The sequence below is a fragment of the Callospermophilus lateralis genome, chromosome 10, assembly GCF_048772815.1.
Source record: "Callospermophilus lateralis isolate mCalLat2 chromosome 10, mCalLat2.hap1, whole genome shotgun sequence".
Lineage (NCBI taxonomy): Eukaryota > Metazoa > Chordata > Mammalia > Rodentia > Sciuridae > Callospermophilus > Callospermophilus lateralis.
The window spans coordinates 52,883,100-52,906,602 of NC_135314.1; the positions used below are offsets into that span (position 1 = coordinate 52,883,100).

Consider the following 23,503-nt stretch of genomic DNA (forward strand, 5'->3'; position numbering starts at 1 on the left):
TGTGTTTTTCAGACTTGAACTAGTTGACATCATTTAAAAGTTAGGAGAGAGATAAAAGTGTGATATGAAATCAAGAACAGAACAGTGTGGGTAATGTGTGAATATTTATTTGTGAGAGGGGAAAACAGTTTCAAGGGGTACATAAAAGGCATTATTAGCATCTGGCCTTGAGAATAGGGAGATAGGTAGCTGTGCAGTAGGGGAGGAAATAATAAGACTCCTTTGTGCCTTTTGATTATTTTACTATGTGCACATACTACTTTTAAAAAAGAAATTGAAAAAAAAACTGCAAGATTTTACGTAAATTTAGGTGTCTGATATTAAATAAATGGAAAACTTTGATAATACTGGGCCACAGTCTCTTGTAACAACCATTGACAGGAGCTGAGCTGGGGTTGTCTGAAAGCCCACTCAGATCCCCACCCATCCCACTTACTTTGTGGCCCTGCAGGCATCTGAGTTGGCCTTAGAATTGGTGGAAAAGGTCTGGTGATGTTAGGCATTGGGAGGAACTTTGTTTAGATCTTTGTGTAAGATAAATCTAATCTAAGGAGCCCATGGATGAGTATCAGGACATTACCACCCCCCAAATTTTTTAATTAAAAAAAATTTCCTTTTAATTTGTGATGGGTTTCTTTTTATATCAAGGTTTTATTTTTATCTTTATTTTTTAGGTGTAGTTGGACACAATGCCTTTATTTTATTTATTTATATGCGGTGTTGAGGATCGAACCCAGGGCCTTACATGTGCTAGGTGAGCACTCTACTGCTGAGAAACACCCTCAGCCTTTAATAAAAATTTTAGGAGCAAAAGTAGGTTTTTGGGCTGGGGATGTAGCTCAAGTGGTAGCGCGCTTGCCTGGCATGCGTGTGGCCCAGGTTCGATCCTCAGCACCACATACAAACAAAGATGTTGTGTCCACCAAAAAAAACTTAAAAAATAAATATTGAAAAATTCTCTCTCTCTCTCTTAAAAAAAAAAAAAAGTAGGTTTTGTTTTCTGAAGAAATAATATATAGTTTTTAATCAGATTTTCAAAGGGCTTTTAAAGACCTCTGGAAACTAAGAAGCAGGTGAGGAAATTGAGCATAAAGAAGTGATTTCTGGTCACAACAGCCATAGATCATGTATGTTGTGACTAAGATTTTGACTCCTGACTGTTCCAGGGCCAGGGCTATATCTTAGCTGCTGCAGTTCTACCCTTGTTGATGGCAAGAATAGGGACATATAGGTATAGCTGTTTTGGGAAGCAAGCAGGTGGTCTCAGTTCTAGGCATCTATATAGTAAGATGTCACTTTGCCACTTCCCTGCATCCGTTGGTCCCTGAGCCATTTTTCCTTTCTCCACAGAGGCTGGGGAGCAGCAGCATGCAGCCAGAGGAGGGCACAGGCTGGTTGCTGGAGTTGCTGTCTGAGGTGCAGCTACAGCAGTACTTCCTTCGTCTTCGGGATGACCTCAATGTTACCCGTTTGTCCCACTTTGAATATGTTAAGAATGAGGACCTGGAGAAGATTGGCATGGGCCGGCCTGGTAGGTGGGACATTTGCCTTCCTTGCTTTTCCCCTCTGACCATTAACTTCTTCTGTCTTTTTTGGTGGTACTAGGGATTGAACCCAGGGCCACTCTCCCACTAAGTTACCTCCCCAGCCCTTTTTCTTTTGAGACAGGGTTTTGCTAAGGTGCAGCGGCTAACCTTGAACTTAAGCTCCTTCTTTCTCATCCTCCTTAATAGTACCTTCTCTGTCCTTAGGACAGCTGAGCACATGTTAGAATCCCTTTCTCCTGGTTCCATGGGGTGGCAGCTGAGACCTCTGAGACCTTTCCTGTTCCAGAAACCCTGAGGTGGAGTGGGAGGGGCATCAATAGATGCTGCACACAGGATTCACTGGGAACAATTTGCAGTTGTAAAGGTCATCAGTTTGAGGAGAATTTAGTCTTAACTTGAGGCTCTGCTACTCAAGAGTAAATACATACCCCTTTTTGTTTGATCAAATATTTGTAGGATATATTCCCTTACCCTTTAATAAGCACAGATTTGGACTGTTCTGTTTACTATTCTGAATACTAGTGGGGCAGTGCCCAGAGATCTAAAGAGAGAAGATAGGATAAAACCTTCCCCCTAATTTGAACTCATTTCTCTGTTTCTCTCCTTAAAGAAATGATTGTAGCATCTAGAAGTCATGGCATTCTTCAAAGAACATTAGAAACCTATCAGTACATTCAACTTAAAGTAGCTAGGGTAGTAATGTGCTAAAATAGATATCAATTTATACTGCTTTTAGCTTGGATAGTTGGTTTCTGATACCACTAACATAAGAAAATTTTATGAGAAGAAAACTAAAAATTGAGAAAATTTAATCCATTACCTTGATTTTTCTTGAGTTGAAAAGACTGCTACTATTCAATTTTTGTGGTTAAACACTTCCATCTAGTTTGAGAACCATTACCTAGAAGTGGAATGCAGTGATCATCTGGTTAATGGAAACTCCTGGCAGGTTGAAATTGATTTAGTTAGTATCATTGTGGTGGACAGTGTCTAGTGATGGGCCTACTCCATGAGGACCGAGGAAGCCTGTGAGGAGGACAGCAGTCTCTCCAGGGAGTGAGAGCTATCTAATAACATCTGATCTCATTCCTTCCTTGCAGGCCAACGGCGGCTGTGGGAAGCTGTCAAGAGAAGGAAAGCCATGTGCAAACGCAAGTCCTGGATGAGCAAGGTGGGTGAGTGAAGAGTGGGGTCTGGGCAGCCTCAAGAGCCTCACTCTGCTGCCAGTCCTAGAAACCTTCCCCCATTCCCTAGGCAGGTATAATCTCGCTTTGTTTCCCTATACTTTGTACTGACCTCCCTCCTCTAGGGTCTTATCAAGCAGGGCACTTGTAGAGCTGGCCAAGACAGACATGTGAGCAGCCTGTGTGCAGCAAGGTCTTCTTGGTGTGTGGGAACAGGAGTGTGTTGACGGTGCATCTCTATTTGAACCTCGTTCTGGCTGAATGTTGGGGCCAGTGGCCTTTCTTGGTGTGTGGGGTGGTAGGGACTGTCTGGACATCTTGCCTTGTTTCCTCTTACCCACCCTTTATGGTCTCTAGGTATCTGTGGTCATCTGGCCCTATCATAACTTCCTTGTGGCCTCCCCCACTACCTTGTCCTAATTTTGGTCTGTGGTGTAGTCAGTCCCAGGTCTGACTCAGTGGAGCTTTGCCCATTGTCTAGAAGACAATGAGAAAGGAAATGAGCCTGCTCGGGCCTCCCTCCCTACTTCTGGCCTCAGGGCTGGCGTAGAATGGGGGATGGGCAAGACAGAACAGCTGGACTAGGATTGGGCAGTAGAGATTTCCTGACTGCAATCTGGCAAAAGGACTGTCTCTTGGGATCCTGTGGCCTTTTCTGGGGACACAGTTCTGGGCCTGGCCCAGGTTTTAGAGAAGGATGAATGTCTTGGGGCTGGTAAAGGCAGGAAGGTGGAGCTTTGTACGTACTGGGATTTGGGGTCTCCCATCAGCTCACAGGGAGGTCTGTGACCCTCTCCAGACTTTAGTTGTATCTTCAGCAACAGTGCTAGTCCCATTACCCAGCTCACCTTGCAGGGCTTTGGAGAGCTTAGGCTCATCCTGGAATTAATGATTGTGAAGGGCCTTATAAGATGACATTGCTTACAAACATAAGGAAGTCCAGTTTACTGGCAGGAAGGATGGAATGAGGCCAAAAGAGACCCTCAGAATTGAGACACCTCCTAGCACATTTAGATAAGGTTCCATTAACTTTTAAGTGGGACAGAAAGAATCTTCAGCCTGAAGCCATACTCTGGTACCCCAGTGAATGTGACTAAATCAGACTGACATGCCACCGCTGCTGTTACAGCTTTTTTCCTCCTGTCCTCTGACCTTTGGCCCCTTCCTCTCCAAACTAGACCTCAATGTCTCCTCTAGTCCTCATTCTTTTTCAGATCTTAATTCTAGGCACTCCTCCAGAAACCCAGCTGTCTTCCCAGGCTCTTCCCAGTAAAAACACACACACACACACACATGCACACACGCGCGCACACACACACACACACACTCTCTCTCTCTCTCTCTCTCTCTCTCTCTCTCTCTCTCTCTCTCTTTCTCTCTTCAACCTCATACTAAAATTATCCTCTCCCCTGGGCAGTATGAAGGGCAGCCGACTCCCTAGGGAGGGTGGAGACAGACAGCGCCAAATGGTCAACCCAGAGTAGGGGCCAGGGCTAAAAATGGACAGAGAGGTGTTTGTGGAGGGCCCCTCAGGCTCCTGCCCCAACTTTGTGGGTTAAGGGCTGGAGTCTGTGATTGGTAGGGAGTGTAGGAAGGGAGGGGTGGAGCATGAGGAAGCCAGGGAGGAGACTCAGACTTAGGAAGCAAAGTGCCTGTGGCTTTGTGGTGTCTCAGTATCCACTTATGGGTGTGGAGCCACCACAGTCACTGGCTGCATGCCAGTCAGTCTGTTTCATATATTTACCATGAAGCCACTCTGCTGTGGGTTCCCTGTAGGGGGTGTGATATGGAGGGAGTATGGACTTCCAGCCAGTCTGTCCTCTGGCAATATAATTCAACTTCTCTGAGGCTGAGCTGAGGTGCAGGTAGACTTAGAAGGGTGGAACCAAGTGACTGGCTCTGGTGCTCTGGATTCCATCTTGTTCCTGGCTTCCTTCAAACAGGTATTCAGTGGAAAGCGGCTGGAGGCTGAGTTTCCCCCTCACCACTCTCAGAGCACCTTCCGGAAACCCTCGCCTACCCCGGGGGGTCCAGTGGGCGAGGGGCCCCTGCAAAGCCTCACCTGCCTCATTGGGGAGAAGGACCTGCGCCTCCTTGAGAAGCTGGGAGATGGCTCCTTTGGCGTAGTGCGCAGGGGCGAGTGGGATGCCCCTGCAGGGAAGACGGTGAGCTCCATGTCCTATGGGTGGTGTCGGAGGGGTGGGGCCCCTGAGACTACTAGTAGAGGCTCTTTCCCCCTCTGCTGGGTTGTGAATGCACTTGGGGACAGGTCATATAAAGAGGATTATCATGGAGTCTGTGCTCAGGGTTAAGTAAGTACATTGTTTCATTTTTTTAATTATAAAAATAATTTATTTATTATAAAAGTTTGGCAACAAATCAAAAGTCTTAAAAAAATTGCCTGTAATCCCACTACTCAGAGGAAGCAGAGTTAGTGTTTCTGCCTTTTATCTTCCCTCCATTAATTTATTGGATTTAGTTGACTTGTACTTCTTTTTCCAGGACTGGGTATTGAACCCAGGGGTGTTCTACCATTGAGCTACATTGCCAATTCTTTATATTTTGAGATAGGTTCTTGCTAAGTTTCCCAGGCTGGCCTCAAACTTGGGAATCCTCCTGCCTCAGAGTCCAGAGTCACTAGGATTGTAGGCAATCCTGGTGCCACCACACTCTAGTTAAATACTTAACCATTGAGCCATATCCCTAGCCCTTTTTTATAATTTATTTTGAGACAGAGTCTCACTGAGTTGTTTAGGACGTTACTAAGATGTTGAGGCAGACTCCTAAGCCACAGGGATTACAGGCATGCACCACCATGCCCGGCCTCTAGTTAAATTTTAGATACAAACTTTGGATATAGCTCTTTAGATTTTATCCTTTTTCCTTGGTGTTATATTTTAAACATTTTTCCCCTAGGGGATAACATGTGCACTAAAGCATACAATTAAGTGAGTTTTTACTTATGAATAGAATCTTATGAGCACTGACCAATTGTGTGTGAGCAATTACCCACACCCCAGAAGATTCTGAGGCCCCTGCCACTTAGTATCCCCATCCTCCAAAGGAGGATAGTCCTACTTCCAGCACCATAGATTAGTTTTTGGCATTGTATTGAAAGTGGTTTCCTTCCATACCAAAGACTTTTTAAAAAATATTTTTTTTATTTTTTAGGTGTAGATGGACACAAAACAATGCCTGTATTTTTATGTGGTGCTGAGGATCGAACCCGGATTCCACCTGTGCTAGGCGAGCGCTCTACCACTGAGCCACAATCCCAGCCCCCATACCAAAGACATTTTTAATAGTCTATCTTATTATAACATGTTAGTATTCTGTCATCAGATGGGTCATCTCTTACCTTAAGGTTTCTATTTAACTTAAGGTTGGAATTTCCCAGAAGGGGAGTCTATCCAATGGCTCCCAAGGGTCAGCCAGTAGTCTTTCCCTCTCCAGACCACTGACAGAATGTGTAAGCCCAGCACTGGTGACATGCCCATCCACCTAGGCGGGTAGATCTGAGGCAGGGATTTTTAAGCTGAGTTAGGGGGAAGAATAGGTTATCTTAAGAGTGTTGGGGGCCAGGTAAGTCCTGACTCCCTACAAATCCTGCTTTGGCCAGGTGAGTGTGGCTGTAAAGTGCCTGAAGCCGGATGTGCTGAGCCAGCCAGAGGCCATGGACGACTTCATCCGGGAAGTCAATGCCATGCATTCACTTGACCACCGAAATCTCATTCGCCTCTATGGTGTGGTGCTTACACCACCCATGAAGATGGTGAGTGTTGTGGGCAGGAGGGGCTGAGGACAGGAAGGTGCCTGTAGGTCCCCCAGGTGTGCCTGTGGTCCCCCAGGTGTGCCTCTCCTACTGCCCGTGCTGACAGGGCTCCCCAGATCTACCTGATGTGACAAAGGAGCTCATAGGGGCCCAGCTCAGTACTTGTTATATCATTTCTGGATTTTGCTATTGCTCATTGGCAAAGAGTGTCCTTATACTCATGGGAGGGGCTGACCATATATTAATTTTTGGAATTTCTAGCCTGAACCTCTTTGGCTGCTTCTTTCTCTCTGAGCCTAAATTTCCCCCATTGCCTGGAAGGAGAGACCTGAAAAGCTGTAGGACTTGGGAGGTTCCTAAAGGAGAGGTGTTTAATCAGCTTTTTTGCTGCTGTGACCAAAAGACCTGACAAGAACAATTAGAGGAGGAAAAGATTATTTAGGTACTCACAGTTTCAGAGGTCTCATTCTGTAGATAACTAGCTCCATTCCTCTGGGCTTGAGGTGAGTCTGAACATCAGGGTAGAAGGGTGTGGCAGAGAGAAGTGGCTCAAGACATCACACCAGGAAGCAGAGAGAGAAAGAGAGACTTCTGCTTAACAAGGACAAAATGTGTTCCTCAAAGGCACACCTCCAGTGACCCACCTTATCCAGCCACACCCTACCTGCTTCTAGTTAATCCCATTGTGGGATTAATTCACTGATTGGGTTAAGGCTCTCATAACCCATCATTTCACCTCTGAACTTTCCTGCATTATCTTACATTTGAGCTCTTTGAGGACACATATCTAAACCATAACAAAATGTTAGGAAGAAACATTGAGTGGGCTGTTCAGAGAGGGGTTGGACTCATTCAGATTTATTCCTCCTGTTTTCTCTGTGGCATCAGGTGACAGAGCTGGCACCTCTGGGATCTTTGTTGGACAGACTACGTAAGCATCAGGGTCACTTCCTCCTGGGGACTCTGAGCCGCTATGCTGTGCAGGTGGCTGAAGGCATGGGCTACCTGGAGTCCAAGCGCTTTATTCACCGTGATCTGGCTGCCCGAAATCTGCTATTGGCTACCCGTGACTTGGTCAAGATTGGGGACTTTGGACTGATGCGAGCACTACCCCAAAATGATGACCACTACGTCATGCAGGAACATCGCAAGGTGCCCTTTGCCTGGTGAGGGGCAGGTGCTGCTGGCTCAGAGGGTGTGGACCCACCCTGGTCCCAACCGACCCAAGCCTAAAGCTTTTGCAGCCCTTGGCTCTGCCTGGGCCTGCCCTTGCCTGTTCTGGGCCTGGAGTGTCCTTACGTAGGGTGCTGGAAGGCACAGGCATAAATGCTATGGGCTCAAGGCTGTGCTTCTTATTAGAGTATTAAAAGACTTCCTAGAGGATTCAGTGTTAAGGTCCTAAAATATTAGAAGGTTAACCAGGCAATACAGGTTGGTAAGTATGTTTTAGGTAGAGCTACTGGCTGGCAGGGCCAGACTGAACTGGGCCTCATAGGCTGCTCACCTGTGTGCTGTGGTGGCTCCCAAGGTTGTATACTATATGATCAAGAAGTCCCTGACCTCTATGTAGGCTTCTCCTGTGATGAGATCATGTGGTCCCCTAAAGAAGAATAGTCTTTATGATAGGGGGAATTTGTACAGTTGTACTTGCTAGAGCTTTGGGTGTGGGCAACTTTGATAATTCAGGATGTATGCTCACCCTGGTTAATAACTGACTCTGTACCATGGGTGACCATATATCCTGGATTATGTCTGGAGTGATTAATAGCATCCTCTCTTGTATTCAAACATCCTGATTTGAGTGATAAATTATGCGGTCACCTCTTTTTTTGGGCGGAGGTGGGGGTGTGGTATACCAGGGATTGAACGCGGGGGCATTCTACTATTGAGCCATTGTATTTTATTTAGAGACAGGGTCTCACTGAGTCGCTTAGCATCTTACAGTTGCTGAGGCTGGATTTGAACTCGCAATCCTCCTGCCTCAGCCTCCTGAGCTGCTGGGCTTACAGGCATGTGCCACCACACCTGGCATGAGGTCATCTTTTTTTTTTTTTTTTACTGCCCCTTGAAACAACCTTGTGGAGTGCATAGGTTATTATTCCCATTTCACAGAAGAGGAAAATGAGGCTTAGGGATCTTGGGTGACTCTCAGAATTCCATTTTGAGAGAATCCCATGAGAGATCTTTCTATTCCATCCAAGGTGCATGTTCCTCATTCTGTACCTCAGTGCACCCTGGGAGACCCCTTTTCTAACTTCACCATAATGCTGTTTCTCCCACACTCAGGAGTGAGCACAGGGTGAGTGTGGGTGTATTTGGGTAAAGCCAATGTAACTGTTCACACCCATTTTATTTCTTCCCCAGACTCTGTCTGAATTTTCTATCCATACCTTTATGCTGAAATGGTTTCTTCCACAAAGCTAGAAATTGTCATCCTTTTACCAGAGAAAATAGCATGAGACCTCATCATCCCTTCCTATTCTAGGGCTTTCTGACCCCTTCCTTCTCCCTGCTTCCCTGACAGGGAAACCCCTTCCTCCTTCTCTCATCCCAGGCTTTATGTAAATAACAGACCTGAGTATAGATGATTTTTCCCAAGGTTGTGCACCATATGATCAAGAAGTCCTGCCCTTCTCTGTGTTACTTCATACCATGTTGAGCCTGGCACATAGGGCAACAGTAAATGCTTATCAAATCAGTATTTTATGTCCATTTGGGTTGATGCAGGTAGAGGTGCTCAAGAGCCCTTCTCTTTGACCCCTCCTCTGCCAGGTGTGCCCCTGAAAGCCTGAAGACACGTACTTTTTCCCATGCCAGTGACACCTGGATGTTTGGGGTTACGTTGTGGGAGATGTTCACCTATGGCCAGGAGCCCTGGATTGGCCTCAATGGCAGTCAGGTGAGGAGCTGTGGATGTGTTCCCTGTTGGATGGGTGGGGGTTAATTCTGTCCCTGGTTCCTAGCCTGGTCTTTTTGGAATTGTCTGATATCTGATGTACTCCCTCCTCTTCACACCCCATGTTTGTTCCATCTATAGAGAGCTGAGCAAAGAGAGGGATCACCCTAGTAGATCAGGGGAGAGGAAAAGTGGGATTGGCTCTCATTCATTAGTCTTTGCTACATCCTGCTGTTCTGAAGCCACAGGCCTGGGCATAATGGTCTGAGACTCTGGGGGATGGGCCTTTCCCTAGCAGATTTCTTCTTTGGAGGATAGATAGGGTAGCTACCAGTTCCAGTTCTAGGACGGTCTGGAGGGAAGGTGGGAAGTAAAGAGCTGTCTATCCTCCAACTATGTACTGACTCACCATCAGATTCTGCATAAGATTGACAAGGAGGGGGAGCGCCTGCCCCGGCCTGAGGACTGCCCCCAGGACATCTATAATGTCATGGTCCAGTGCTGGGCTCATAAGCCAGAAGACAGACCCACCTTTGTGGCCCTGCGGGACTTCCTGCTGGAGGTGAGGAAGAGGTCTTGTCTGCTCACAGGATCTGGGGTATCTAAGCAAGGAACCACCTGAGAGTTAGTCTCAGGGTGGTCAGTGACCTGTCTTTGTCCCTAGGCCCAGCCCACTGATATGCGGGCCCTTCAGGACTTTGAGGAACCTGACAAGCTACACATCCAGATGAATGATGTCATCACTGTCATTGAGGGAAGGTAGGGCTGAGTCCTGCACTGGGATTCCTTGAAGAGCACAGGTTGGACGGGCGTTCCCCTAAGGTTCCCATGGCAGCACTTGGACTGGTGGCAGGCCTGAGTGTCAGTGTGCCATGGCAACCGGCCTGAATCAGCTTCCTGAGAGAAAGGGTCAGGATGTGGATGCTATAGTTCAGATGGGATTTTTCTTAACTCTGCCTCTGTTACCCTTGTCCCACTGGGCCCCAGACCTGGCTGTGTGGATCAGGGCCAAGCTGCCATTATGTTGAGGAGTAGAATGTTTCCCAGTCTAGTGTTAAGGACACAGCAAGCAGAGCACTTGACTCCTGGGTATTCCTCCTCTCATCATCCCTCTCTGCCTTTCTTCCTTCTTCTTCAGCATAGACTCCTTTCTTTTTTTTGGTCTGGGGATTGAACCCAGGGGCATTGTACCACAGAACTACATCCCTAGTTTTTGGTTTGTTTGTTTATCTTGAGACAGGATCTGGCTCAGTTGCTTAGGGCCTCACTAAATTCACAGCATTAGACTCTTGACGATCCATCCAGTTATGTCTCAGGACCCAAAAGCAGCCGGTCCTTGCCTAGGTCCAACTTTGTCAGCTGTCCATCCATGTGGTTGCCAGTCCTACTACTTTCTTTTTTGTCTGCTTCATATCATTTCCACATGGCCCTCTCCCAGGGCTTCAGAGTCTTAGGTTTCCCTCTATCCTCAGCTTGGGACTTTCTTCTTCCTATTCTTCCAAGTCACCCTTTTCAGGACTGTTTTTCAAACTTCCTTCCTGCCCCCCACTGGCTAAAACTCAAATCTTAGACTCACACCTGAACCCCCTGTTAGTAATTCTAGGGCCTGCCTTGGAGGCCTCGCCCTCTTCTGGCTCCACCTTTTGTTATCTGATCCCTAGGGTGTCTGAGGAACTGGTTAGGGCAGGCTGGAGATGCCTTTGGGGCAGGGGCTGAGTGTTTAGGACTGGGAAGACTGAGGCAGAGGGAATTCCCTGCTCTGTCCTCTTCTGACACAAAATCAGGCAAGGATATGTGTCCCACCCTTTCTGCCTGGACTTTGGGTTGGTGGGCCTGTTGGGTTAGTGGTTAAATCTTGTGTCCCATGGGGACTGGCCAGTGGAGTAAGTCTCTGGGTCTGAGTCTGAGTGGTGGAACAGGCCCTATATTCCCTGTTCCTCTGCCCCAGGTCAGGGCTCCCTCACCTTTGGGCCTAGTATCTGGGATAGAATGACATTCTAGCAGGTTGCAGGAGTACATATGGTTGGGGAGTTAGTTGTGGTAGAATAAAGCAGAAAATTGCTAGGAGAGACCTGGAGTATAGGAAGAAACAATCTGCGGTTTATAGCTGAGTTGGCAAGGAAAGGGTTTATAGACTTGGCACTTTGGAGAGCAATGTGGAAATAGGAAGATTGAGGGTGAGCCCTCTCTGGAGGTACCTAGCAGGAGCTTAAACCATAAGTCTGGGCCTCAAACCAGCAGGCTGGTGGGAAGGATAACCCCACTCCAGAGAGCCTTCGGCCTGACCACCCCTCCTATGCTCCTGTAACTCCAGATTTTTACCACCCCCATCTCCTCTCAGGGAGCCTGGGGGTGACTCAGGAGCTTCCTGTGTTTCCTGGGTGTGTATCTCTGGAGCTGGTGCCCTGGGTTACTGTGAGCAAAGCAGGCTGCGGGAGGGGTTGGGGGAGCGGCTTCTCTTGGAAGGCTGTCTTAGGTGCACCCTGTCCCACCCTTCCGTCACAGACTTTGGTTGTATCCAGCAGCAGGTTCTGCCACAGGTTGCTGCTGTCACCAATGGTTCACCACACAGGGCTCCTCCTCCTGGGCCTTGACTAGGACAACAGTGCCTGCCCTGGGTCCCTGGAGCTGCTCAGGAGGTGGGAGGTGAAGGGCAGGAGGCCACAACAGCCGGTGAGGCTTTGGGAGTGGGCCTTTGTGTTGGTGGTACCAGAGCTTTACCAGAACTCTGCCCCCTTGTTTTCTCAGTCCCTGAATATCTCTTTGTTTGTTTGGCTTAGTCTGTCTCCATGTCCTAGGGTGCATGGGCCATTTGTGTCTCTGTGAGCGATGGTTTGCATATGAGGGCCTCTGTTTCTCTGGCTCTTACCTCTCTCCTTATCTGGGCTCTTCTCTTGGTTTTTGAATTCCTCCTTGCTAAAGCCATTTTCACTGTGTTTCCTAGTTCAGAGACTGGGAGGCCACTTGTCTGTCTCCATCTCTGACTGATTCTGTAGGCTCAGTGCTTCTCAGAATGCCAGGCAGCGGGCAGAGAATACACCTTAGTGGTTTGTGAGCTGAACTTAGGCTTTGTCTAGAGTTGGAGGGACAAATGATGACTGGTCTTTCCCAAAGGATCTTGTTTAGAGGGTGGGATGTCTGGTAGTAGTCATTTTACATTCTGTTTTTACAGAAGTGATAAAGGGCTCAGAATTTGAAATCCATTTTCAGATCCTTGGCCTGGCCTGGCCTTGAGCCTCTACTTTCAGTGGAGGTGTGTGTTGGGGAAGGCACTAAATATCTGGGTTATCCTGGGAGGCCAGAGACTCCCAGAGACAAGGGGCAGGGATAGGGTGTGTATATGTGTGTGTGTGTGTGTGTGTGTGTGTGTGTGTGTGTGCGCGCGCGCACGCTTAGGTGATGATTTGTTAAGCCATTTCTGAACTACCTTAACCTGGATAAGAATTAGGTGCTGAGATTTCTAAAGCTGGGGCATCCTTAGGCAGTTCTCAGCCCAGGCCATAGTTTCCTGTCTTCTCTGCCCTAGGGGATCTGCTAGGAAGCCTGAGGGAGGGCAGCAGGAAGTAGAAAGTTCTCAGTGAAGGTGCTGGACCCTTTTTTCACTCACCCTGGGCTTTCTCATATGTCTGCTTCATTCATTGTGGATGGCTGGCTTGGCCTTCCAATCAGTGTGGAGATTTTAATCTGTGTATGACAGGAAGAGAGGGTATGGCTGGAGCAGGCTGGTGGGAAGGGCTAGCCTTGGACCTGTGGGCTGCTGGCACCTTGGCCCCACTGAACCCCAAAGGCATATGTGGGATGTAGCATTGACCATCTTGGAATGTTCATTTGAGCCCTGTCAGGAGAGAATGCTGCCTCTGAGTGTGCCTGGGTGCAATCCCAAAAGACTTCTCTTCCTCTAGTAGCAAGCATGATTTTGAAAAATGATGTTGGGACTCTCAGTGGTCATGGGATTCTGGCCTGGGCTGTACCTGTAATAAGGGCAGGTGGCTTTGGTCTTATTTCACTCTTAGAAGTGGATTCAGAAGGAGGCATCTGTGGGAGGAGCTGGGCTGTGTTGGTAAAAGGAAAGATATAGAGGGAATGACCTCTAACTGAGCACTTCTAAGGAGGTGTGGAGAACAGTCCCACAGCCGCCCCCAGGGTGGCAAGGGGCTACCCTATAGAGGGCACCACCAGAGAGCCTGTGGTATTAGGGGGAGCAGCACTGGGGCCTGTCTTTCTAGGCTGGTGCTAATCTGCCAGCTTTCATGGGTGGCTCTGTGTGTGGTGGGAAGCCTTTTTCTCCTACTTAGAATGGCCTTGCTATTTTCAGATGGGTCTTGTTCCTTTTTAGGGTACTGTCTTCTCTTCTTCCTTCCTTTCCTGCCCTTCCCACCCTAAAGGCAGGGTGTAATCACAGGGTTGCTGTGTCTGGTGGTGGGCCAACCAGGCAACCTTGTTTACAAGGAGGCTAGCTGAGGGAGCTTGGCACCTCCTCCCCTGGGCCCACTTCTCACCTCCCTAAGGACTTCTGTGCTCATGGGGTGTGAACATTGGTCTCTAGGACAGGCTGTTTTTGGGGTCACACCATCCCAGCTGAGCTGTATTATCTCAGGGAGCAGTGGGTCCAGGTGCTCAGGCATCATCCCTTCCCTCCATTCTCTTCAACCTCTCTGATCTATTGCATTTTGGAGGATACGTTTTGTGTGTTTCTGGCTGTGGGACCGATGACATGAGGGTGAGGGAGTGACAGGACAGGCAGCATGGTGCCACATATGTCATAACAGCCTTAGACCAGATTCTGCCCATGTCACCAGGTATGAGAAATTCTAACAGTAGGTACAGACATTTCACAATCTGTCACAGCTTTTGGGGTATTGGAGTGTCCAGAGGATACCTCTGTTCTTTTTTAAAAAAATTTTTTGGTAGTTGTAGATGGACAGTATACCTTTATTTTACAGAATACCTTTATTTTATTTGTTTACTTTTATGTAGTGCTGAGGATTGAACCAGTGCTTCATGCATGCTAGGCAAGCGCTCTACCACTAAGCTACAGCCCTAGTCCCAAGACCTCTGTTCTTTTCCACTTGTCTGCCTGCCTGCCATCCTAGCCCAGGCCTGGTTTAGGCTACATCAACATAGGCTTTGTGTCTATGGGCAGAGAGAGTGAAGGTCTGAGGGTCCCATAGTCTGCCTACAATGTGAGTTCTGAGTTCCTTTCTGGAACTCTCATATTAATACAAGAATAGAACTCCCAAAGAGATGGGAAAAGTGGCAAGGACCCTAGTTCCATAACCCTATCCCTTAGATGTAGGGAGCACTGACAGAAAGAAGTCTTGGCTTGCCCTAGGTGCTTCCAAATACTTGAAGGCCTGCACATAGAAGATGGATTGTGGTTGGAGGGCTCCAAGCTCAGTGCTAAGGCCCACAGTGCTCCCTTCGTCCTCTGCATCTGTTAAAACTTCTGGAAACTGGCTGAAAAATGAAATCTGATGCCGGAAGAGGACTAGAACCAGTCCTTGCCAGAGGAGTAGGGAGGCAAGATAGTATTGTGAGAGGAGTTGCTGGCTTTGCAAACTTAATGACTGAATTTGAATCCTGGGTCTGCTGCAATTGTTCTGGTAACCATAGGCAAGTTATGTCACTTGTTGTAACCTGTTGCCTTATTTGTAAACTATAGGAAAAGCTGCCTGACCCATCTTGGGATCTTAGGATAAAACTGTGAACAAATAGCCAGGCCCTGTTCAGGGAGTGACAGGTCATGGGGGTGTACTTGGGGAGGTGGGATAATGCAGACTGTCTAGTTCTGAAGCCTATCTCTTATGTTGCTGTTCTGCCAAGATGGCAGTTTCTGTTGGCAAAGAGCTTGGTTTGAGAAGGGCCCCACTATCTGGGCAGTCCCCTGCCCCCATGCCAGGTATCTACCTTGTCATCTCTGTTGGGCAGGGCTGAAAACTACTGGTGGCGTGGACAGAACACACGGACGCTGTGTGTAGGACCCTTTCCTCGCAATGTGGTGACCTCTGTGGCTGGTCTGTCAGCCCAGGACATTAGCCAGCCCCTGCAGAATAGCTTCATCCACACAGGGCATGGTGACAGCGACCCTCGCCACTGTTGGGGCTTCCCTGACAGGATTGACGAGTAAGTACCTGGACAGGGCCACTGGTCCTACCTGGCCCAGGGATCCCAGGATCAGCAACCCCTTACCACACTACACACAAGCTCTCATGGGCTCCTTACCCTTTGTATTTGTCTTCAGCCCCAGATCCTTGCTACTTTTCCCTCCCGATTCTTATTTTGCTTTAGGGAAACTGGAACCCTAAAAAGCTCCGCCTGAGAGTCAGGATTCCCTCTCTTCTGTTTTTGAGATTGTTATATTATTTACTCTGTAAGATGGGCCCAATTAACAGATGGGGTTATATATTCACTTATGAAGTAAGGATTGTAAGTATAAGTATACTCTGTTTTTTTTGGCGGTGGGTACTGGGGATTTTGAACTCAGGAGCACCCACTGAGTCACATCCCCAGCACTTTTTAATATTTTATTTAAAGACAGAGTCTTGCTGAGTTGCTTAGGGCCTCACTAAGTTGCTGAGACTGACTTTGAACTCGAAATCCTCCTGCCTCAGTCTCTCGAGCTCCTGGGATTATGCCCAGCTGTAAGTATATTTGAATTAGAAAGCATTGCTGGGGGAAGGGCAGCAGAATAGAATAGACAATATGATTGATGTATGTACATTCCATGTATGTATTATATGTCAAAATACATTCTGCTGTCATGTATGACTAAAAAAAACATAAATTGTATGGCAAAAAAAAGAAAAGAAAGCATTGCTGGGTGTAATGGCGCACACATGTAATCCCGGTACCTCGAGAGGCTGAGGCAGATGAAAGTCAAGTTTGAGGCCAGTCTCAGCAACTTTTGCAAGATCTTGTTTCAAAAAATATTAAAAAGGCTGGTGATGTGACTAAGTGGTAAAGCACCCTTGGGTTCAATTCCTGGTACCAAAAAAAACCCACAAAAATAACCAAAAAACAAAACCAAAAAACACAGGTCATGAATTACCAAGGTTAGACCCACATTTTGGCTTGGTGGTAAGGTTACCAGGGCCGTGGCCTTACGGCCTTCTGGCACATTGGCTTTGGGAAGATAGATTTTGGAAGCATTTTAGTTTGAAAGCTCTGACCTGTAGTTGAACAGTTTTTCTGCTGCTGGTACCAGAGTCCTGGCAATGTGAGCCTGCTAGGTCAAGCAGAAATGCCCTTCTTCCCAAAATCAGGGGAACTGTCCTGGAGGGAGCTTCCTGCAGGGGAGCTTCAGAGGGAACAGCAATGGCTGCTAGCTACCCCCACACCAGAACTTACTATGACTGGTAGGGGGTTGTAGTCTCCTTTAAGTAAAGAGTAAGATCAGTGGGAGGCATCTGGGAAACCACAGACAAATTAGGCACTTCCTGGGTGCCTCCCCCTAGGGAACCCCCTGGCAGCTTCTCCTGCCAGCCTTCATACCTGTTGGCAGCCCTCTCCCCTGCTGACTTCTCCTAAAGAGCATGGTAAAGTAGTTCTCCACCCTGCATGTCCAGCACACTGGAACACTAGCCTCTGGGGGAGCTCAGTCAGGGTCTCTTTCCTTATAAAACTCAGGCCACAGCCTGTGAAAGCTGGGGCAACCTCCAGGAGGAGGCCAGTGCCCTTTATCCCACTCCTGGCATGTCATGGCCAGCCCAGCCCCATTCCTCTGGGCTTTAATCAGCCCCAGTGACTAAGTCCCAGATACTAATAGTTGGCACAGTGGCTAAGGATGAATCTGAAGTAGCGCAGGTGGCCCAACTTCTCCCCCAGCTCCTGTAGTTGAGCAGAAGGATGCCTTCTATCACCATGACCAGGGGGACTGGAGCTCAGAATATTTCTGCCCCAGGCTCTTCCAGCAGGGTCTGCAGGACAGAGGAGTGTGCACCAGTAGGTAGCTGCCTACAGTGGTTTGGGTGTAGGTGGGGAATTGAAGACCCTCTCTGCCCTTATGGCAGAATGCTTTTCAACTTGGGTTTAGATGTCCTTTCTCTGTTCTTTTTCCATGACTCTTGTCTGGCTACAGCTTACATCTATACAAGGGATCAGGATCTGTGGATTGGGAGTTGGGAGCCCAGCCCAGCTATCTCTTAAAATGAAGGGGCCTTAATGTTGTTTTACCCTGGACACATTCAGGATTTTATTTTCTGCCTAAACCCAGGGGATAGGCTCAGAATTTCTTCCAGAGGTTTCCTCACTGCCACTACTTTACACTCTGAACTGGCTGTCTCCCCACAGACTGTATCTGGGAAACCCCATGGATCCTCCTGACCTGTTGAGTGTGGAACTGAGCACCTCCCGACCCACCCAGCACCTAGGAAGGGTGAAAAGTAAGAGCCCTCCCACATCCTGGTTCCCTTGTTCATTAGCTACCCAGGAAGGGACATTGTCTTCTCAGGACACCCTGAGCCTGCTGTTCTTCTCTGGGGACAGCTGGGTCAGGGTAGCAGGCGGGACAGCTGTGACCCTGGCTCCGACTGGGCGTGGGGTGGAAGAAGGGAGGCAGCTGTATCCGCTGAGGTGGGCATCCTGGGGTTGGTCCTGTATCAGCCCTGCCCACCTCAGCTTCCTCCTCCCTCCTTCCTCAATGGCTTGCTCAGATCCTGGCTTTCCTCTCTTTCCCCTAATCCTGCTCTTCTCTCCTGAGCCAAAACCACCCCACGGGCTCCATCTCAGCCAGGAGCCTCATCCATCTCCTGGCTCCTGTCTTGTCATTCTGAAACGCGGTTGTCCCCATCCTGCTGCCCATTTCCTCCCATGAAGTTGGGTTTGTATATTCACTCACTTCTATTCACTTCTCTCTCCACCCCCCCCACTGCACCCTTTCCCCTCCCTCCCTCCCCCCCCCCTGCACCCTTTCCCCTCCCTCCCCCCCCCCCTCTCCAAACCTTCCGGCTTTGTCTCGCTCTCTTGTCTTCTGTCTTGCTTGGTCATTCTCCTCTCCTGTCCGCATGGCCTGTCTTGCAGGGGAGCCTCCACCTCGCCCACCTCAGCCTGCCATCTTCACTCAGAGTAAGTGGGGCTGCTCAGGATGCCTTGGCCCCTGCCCTCGCCCCCTTTCTTCTCTCACTTCTCCTCTCTTCCTGGAAGGTACAGATCCCTGGTGGCTGGCTTGGGTGGGAGGGGAAAGCAGGTGTGTGCTGTGAGCTTTTGCTGACCTGGCCCAGCATGCCTGCCTCCCTGCTCCACACCCCCAAAACCTAGGTTTCACAGCAGGTGTGTGGTCTGGCACCCACATTTACCTTGCTCTTCCATGGCTTAGTCCTGCCTCACTCCCTTTCAGGCCTGCAGAGGCTGTTTGTGGTGGTGGTTCAAAAGCTCTGTCTTCCCAAAAGATAGCTCCTGTTGCCCATGCCTGCACTAATGGTGTGCTGTAATGGAGATGGGGATACGGGTTTACTAACAGGGCCCAGAAGCAAGGGTAGTGGGGGCCTTGTGTTGATGGGGGAACATCAGAGACAAGACACAAATGGGATATGGCCTGCTCTAATTTAGGTGGAGGCAGGGGGCTTACCAGCAAGATAGCAAGCTCCGGTCTCCTGTTGAGTGGGGTCAGGTGTGCGTTGAGAATTTTGGCAGCTAAGAGGCATCCTTTTGAGAATTGGTGGTGGAAAGTTGGTGAGGGATGCTTGGCTTTCTTACATCCTGCCTTCCCTTGTCTCCCATCCTTGTCTAACACTGCCTCCCTGTTGGGGTCTTCCTTTCCATCACAGAACCAACCTATGATCCTGTGAGTGAAGACCAAGACCTACTGTCTGGTGACTTCAAGAGGCTGGGCCTGCGGAAGCCAGGTCTGCCCCGAGGGCTGTGGCTGTCAAAGCCCTCAGCCCGGGTGCCAGGCACCAAGGCAGGCCGCAGCAGTGGGGGCGAGGTCACACTCATTGACTTTGGTGAGGAACCTGTGATTCCAGCCTCTCGGCCCTGTGCACCCTCTTTGGCACAGCTAGCCATGGATGCCTGCTCCTTGCTGGACAAGACCCCTCCACAGAGCCCTACACGGGCACTACCACGACCCCTGCATCCCACGCCTGTGGTGGATTGGGATGCACGCCCGCTTCCTCCTCCCCCTACCTACGATGATGTGGCCCAAGACGAAGATGACTTTGAGGTCTGCTCCATCAACAGCACCCTGGTGGGTGCAGGGCTTCCTACTGGGCCCAGGCAGGGAGAGACCAATTACGGCTTTGTGCCAGAGCAAGCGCGGCTCCCTGCTGCCCTGGAGGACAATCTGTTCCTCCCACCCAAGGGTGGGGGCAAGCCTCCCAGTTTGGCCCAGACCTCAGAGATCTTCCAGGCACTGCAGCAGGAGTGTATGCGGCAACTGCAAGTTCCAACTGGCTCACTGGCCCCCTCACCCAGCCCAGGGGCTGATGATAAGCCCCAGGTGCCTCCTCGGGTACCCATCCCCCCTCGGCCCACACGCCCACGTGTTGAGCTATCTCCAGCCCCCTCAGGTGAGGAGGAGATAAGTCGGTGGCCTGGACCTGCCTCTCCTCCCCGTATACCTCCCCGGGAACCTCTGTCCCCTCAAGGCTCTAGGACCCCCAGCCCCCTGGTACTACCTGGTAGTTCCCCACTGCCACCCCGGCTCTCAAGCTCACCTGGGAAGACCATGCCCACTACCCAGAGCTTCGCTTCAGACCCCAAGTATGCTACACCCCAGGTGATCCAGGCTCCTGGCCCACGCACAGGTCCCTGCATCTTGCCCATTGTCCGGGATGGCAAGAAGGTCAGCAACACCCATTATTACCTGTTGCCTGAGCGCCCGCCCTACTTGGAGCGCTACCAGCGTTATCTGCGTGAGGCCCAGAGCCCTGAAGAGCCGGCCCCTCTGCCTGTGCCCCTGCTGCTGCCCCCACCCAGCACCCCAGCCCCTGCTGCCCCCACTGCCACTGTTCGACCAATGCCCCAGGCTGCCCCAGACCCCAAGGCCAACTTCTCCACCAACAACAGCAACCTAGGTACCCGGCCACCATCCCTGAGGGCCACTGCTCGGCTGCCACAGAGGGGCTGCCCTGGGGATGGGCCAGAGGCTGGCCGGCCAGCAGACAAGATCCAGATGGTGAGTGCCAGGCTGGCTTTGAGGTGAGGGGGTAGGGGCCCAAGGGATCCGGAGAAATGGGCCTGAGTGGTGCTGATGGGTGGGTGTGCCCAGCTGCAGGCCATGGTGCATGGGGTGACCACAGAGGAGTGCCAGGCGGCCCTGCAGAGCCACAGCTGGAGCGTGCAGAGGGCTGCCCAGTATCTGAAGGTACTACCACCTCCTGCCTGCTCTCTAGCATGCAGGGACCCTGAAGAGTGGTTCTACTGCTCCTAGCCCCCACCTCCTGGCTTTGACCCCTGCCCCAGCCGGTCTCATGGTATCACCCTCTGCCCCTCAGGTGGAGCAGCTCTTTGGGCTGGGTCTGCGGCCACGGGTGGAGTGCCACAAAGTGCTAGAGATGTTCGACTGGAACCTAGAGCAAGCTGGCTGTCACCTTCTGGGCTCCTGTGGCCCTGCCCACCACAAGTAAGTGAGTCCCTATCTCCTTGTCCCAGGAGGGGTCCCTAGAGCATGCCACAGGAAGGAAAAAATCAACACCTGAAAGGCCACGCACAGCCAGGTGGAGATAGGGCTCCCCAGCTGGGAGTGTAGGCTTACAGCCCAGGAAACAGGCAGTTTGGGTTGAAAGTGATTCCTTCTTAATGAATGTGGACCTTGAGCCACTTGGTTTCCACTGGAGATGATGAGTACAAGAGGAACTTGCAGCCTCTGGATGAAGACTGACTTCCCTAGCTCCTCAGGGAGCAGGACTTTAGGCCCAATGATTTGAACAAATGTTTCTCGCCTCTTTTTTCATGTTTGTGTTTTAACATTTCAAATGTTAATGCCTTTTGGGTGGGGATAGGTATTGGGGATTGAACCCAGGGGTGCTTTTACCACTAAGGTACATCCTTAGCTCTTTTTTTTTTTTTTTTTTTTTTTTTAATTTTGAGACCAGGGATTCACTAAGTTGCTTACGCCCTTGCTAAGTTGCTGAGGCTGACTTTGAACTTCTGATCCTCCTGCTTCCCCAGACAGTTGTTGGAATTACAAGTGTAAGCCATCGTGCCTTGCTGAATTTCAGTCAAATGCTAATGCCTTTTTAAAGGAATATCCAACCAAAACAACAACAACAACAAAGTCGCTTTCTTTCCTGACAAAACCTTATATTTGTATATAACAAAATATATAGCATATAAATAACATAATGATATATAAATATGTGTATGCAACTTAAGTCCAAAATAGTTGAACAGGCAAATAAATGAAGCATAGGCATCATTTCAGGAAACGAGCACTGGTGGGATTTGGGGGTTCAACTTGCTGGGCTTAGGAGGTGGACAGTCCAGGTGAACCAGGCTTTGCTGCTCACTGATGGTGTGAGCTTGTGCACATTTCTGAGTCCTTGACTTCCTCATCTGTAGTTTTTAATCAGAAGCAATTAGAAAGATACAAGAAGTAGATCTGTCATACTGAATATGCAGGAGAATCACTAAGTGTTAGATATCATCTCAGGATTATTCTTCCTAATCTGCATTCAGATAAATTTGGGATTTATTGTCTCTTGTCCTTGGATACACCAATACACAATAATGCTGTTCTCTTAATTTATTCATAGTTTATTAAAGAAAAAACATTCCAGGATTATAAGTTCCAAAATTATTGCCTAGAACAATCAGTTTTCAACTCATTTGCCTGGTGCCTAGAGGCAGTTTCTTCCTTTGGCTCTCTAGTGCTCAACCACACTGGAGTTTCCGTCACCTGTTTATCTAACCCATGTTGATGGAGGGATTTTTTGATTCTTTCCCATTCTTTAGGCGCTGAGAGGTGTCTGGAGATTGAGATTCTGCTCTGAAGGAATCACTTGAGCCTGTCCATGTGACTAGGGTAGGGAGATACTCCCACCCAGGCCTGGAGGAACTGCTGCTATCTGCTGCTCCCAGTGGACAGAGTAAAGCCAAGGCAGCAGGAGGCTGAGAATCCTGCCTTGCCCATCTCCCCAACCAAGCACTGACCCTGCACACTTTGGTTTAGACCTCAGTGTCCCAGCTAAGAGGTGGGAAGGAGCCCTGTAACAAGTTGGGGGCTGCCTCAGCAGGCCCTATGTGTGACTTGCCTCTGGCTCCAGTCTTTGACAGGGCCTGTGACAGGGGTGTGTCCTCAGGCCCTGCCCAGAGGAACAAGACTGAGAGGAAACCAGGCCTGTCCTGGGCAGGGAGGATATATTGACCCTACAGAAAGGTGGGTCAGCACCTGGAAAACCCTAAGGGCTGGGCCCTTTTTCAGAGAGCCCCTGGTAGTCAGTTGGGGGTGCCAGACAGAATGTGATTTGTGGCCTCACCGTGGACATGTTATGAGGCTTGTTTGGTCTTAGAATCTTGTGCCTGGATATAGCTCATGGTTGTTTAGGAAGCAGAGAAGGGGTGCCAGACCATCTTCTGGCAGGGACCAGGGCTGTAGGCCCCAGGGTTGGAAGGAGACCAATGGAGCATCTGCCCTGGGGGAATACCAGTGCTTCCTGTTTGATTCTATTCTACGCCCCGCCCCGTGCCATCCATATTTTCCCACCAGCCTCTGTGGCCAAAGTTGATGCCCCAGCTATCGATACTGCTTCTTCCAGAGAAATAAAGTTAGTTTCTATTTTATGTTATTTACTTGTGCCTGCCTGTTTTTATGCTTCTTAAGTCAGCAGCTTGAAAGCCCCAAGGCTCCCCAAGTCATTATCATCTGTTCAGGGCTCAGGCCTTGTAGCATCACCTGTAGGCAGAAGGAGGAAATGCAGGCCAGAGAAACCCCAAGCCTAACCCTTAGCAGGGCTGTCCCAGAAGACAGCCTGTGCTTTTTTTGGTTTGTTTTTGCATTCAAAATTTTTTTTTGGTAATTGTAGATGAACAGCATGCCTTTATTTATTTTTTTAATGCAGTCCTAAGGATTGAACCTAGTGCTTCACACATGCTAGGTAAGCGTTCTGCCAGTGAGCTACAGCCCCATCCCCAGCCTGTTTATACTCCTTGGATTACTTTAGTGCAG

At 49.3% G+C, this 23,503-nt stretch overlaps 1 protein-coding gene across 14 annotated transcripts in view; it reads left to right on the forward strand.

The window, feature by feature from the left end:
* Window positions 1-23,123, forward strand: part of Tnk2 (tyrosine kinase non receptor 2) — a 48,250-nt gene extending 25,127 nt beyond the window's left edge. For 3 of the 14 annotated variants that reach the window (XM_076869064.1, XM_076869063.1, XM_076869057.1), the window contains 15 exons: window positions 1,351-1,531; window positions 2,648-2,718; window positions 4,675-4,896; window positions 6,351-6,503; window positions 7,392-7,669; window positions 9,276-9,402; window positions 9,815-9,961; window positions 10,064-10,158; window positions 15,328-15,522; window positions 17,689-17,780; window positions 18,418-18,540; window positions 19,164-20,512; window positions 20,606-20,701; window positions 20,832-20,959; window positions 22,291-23,123. In XM_076869064.1, the coding sequence (XP_076725179.1) occupies window positions 1,369-1,531; window positions 2,648-2,718; window positions 4,675-4,896; window positions 6,351-6,503; window positions 7,392-7,669; window positions 9,276-9,402; window positions 9,815-9,961; window positions 10,064-10,158; window positions 15,328-15,522; window positions 17,689-17,780; window positions 18,418-18,540; window positions 19,164-20,512; window positions 20,606-20,701; window positions 20,832-20,959; window positions 22,291-22,297 (3,246 nt within the window). In that variant the 5' untranslated portion in view covers window positions 1,351-1,368 and the 3' untranslated portion in view covers window positions 22,298-23,123. Of the gene's footprint in view, window positions 1-1,350; window positions 1,532-2,647; window positions 2,719-4,674; window positions 4,897-6,350; window positions 6,504-7,391; window positions 7,670-9,275; window positions 9,403-9,814; window positions 9,962-10,063; window positions 10,159-15,327; window positions 15,523-17,688; window positions 17,781-18,417; window positions 18,541-19,163; window positions 20,513-20,605; window positions 20,702-20,831; window positions 20,964-22,290 lie in introns of those variants that run through there. The other 11 variants (XM_076869070.1, XM_076869059.1, XM_076869060.1 and 8 more) reach the window with 11 other exon arrangements.
* The last annotated feature ends 380 nt before the right edge of the window (window positions 23,124-23,503 follow it).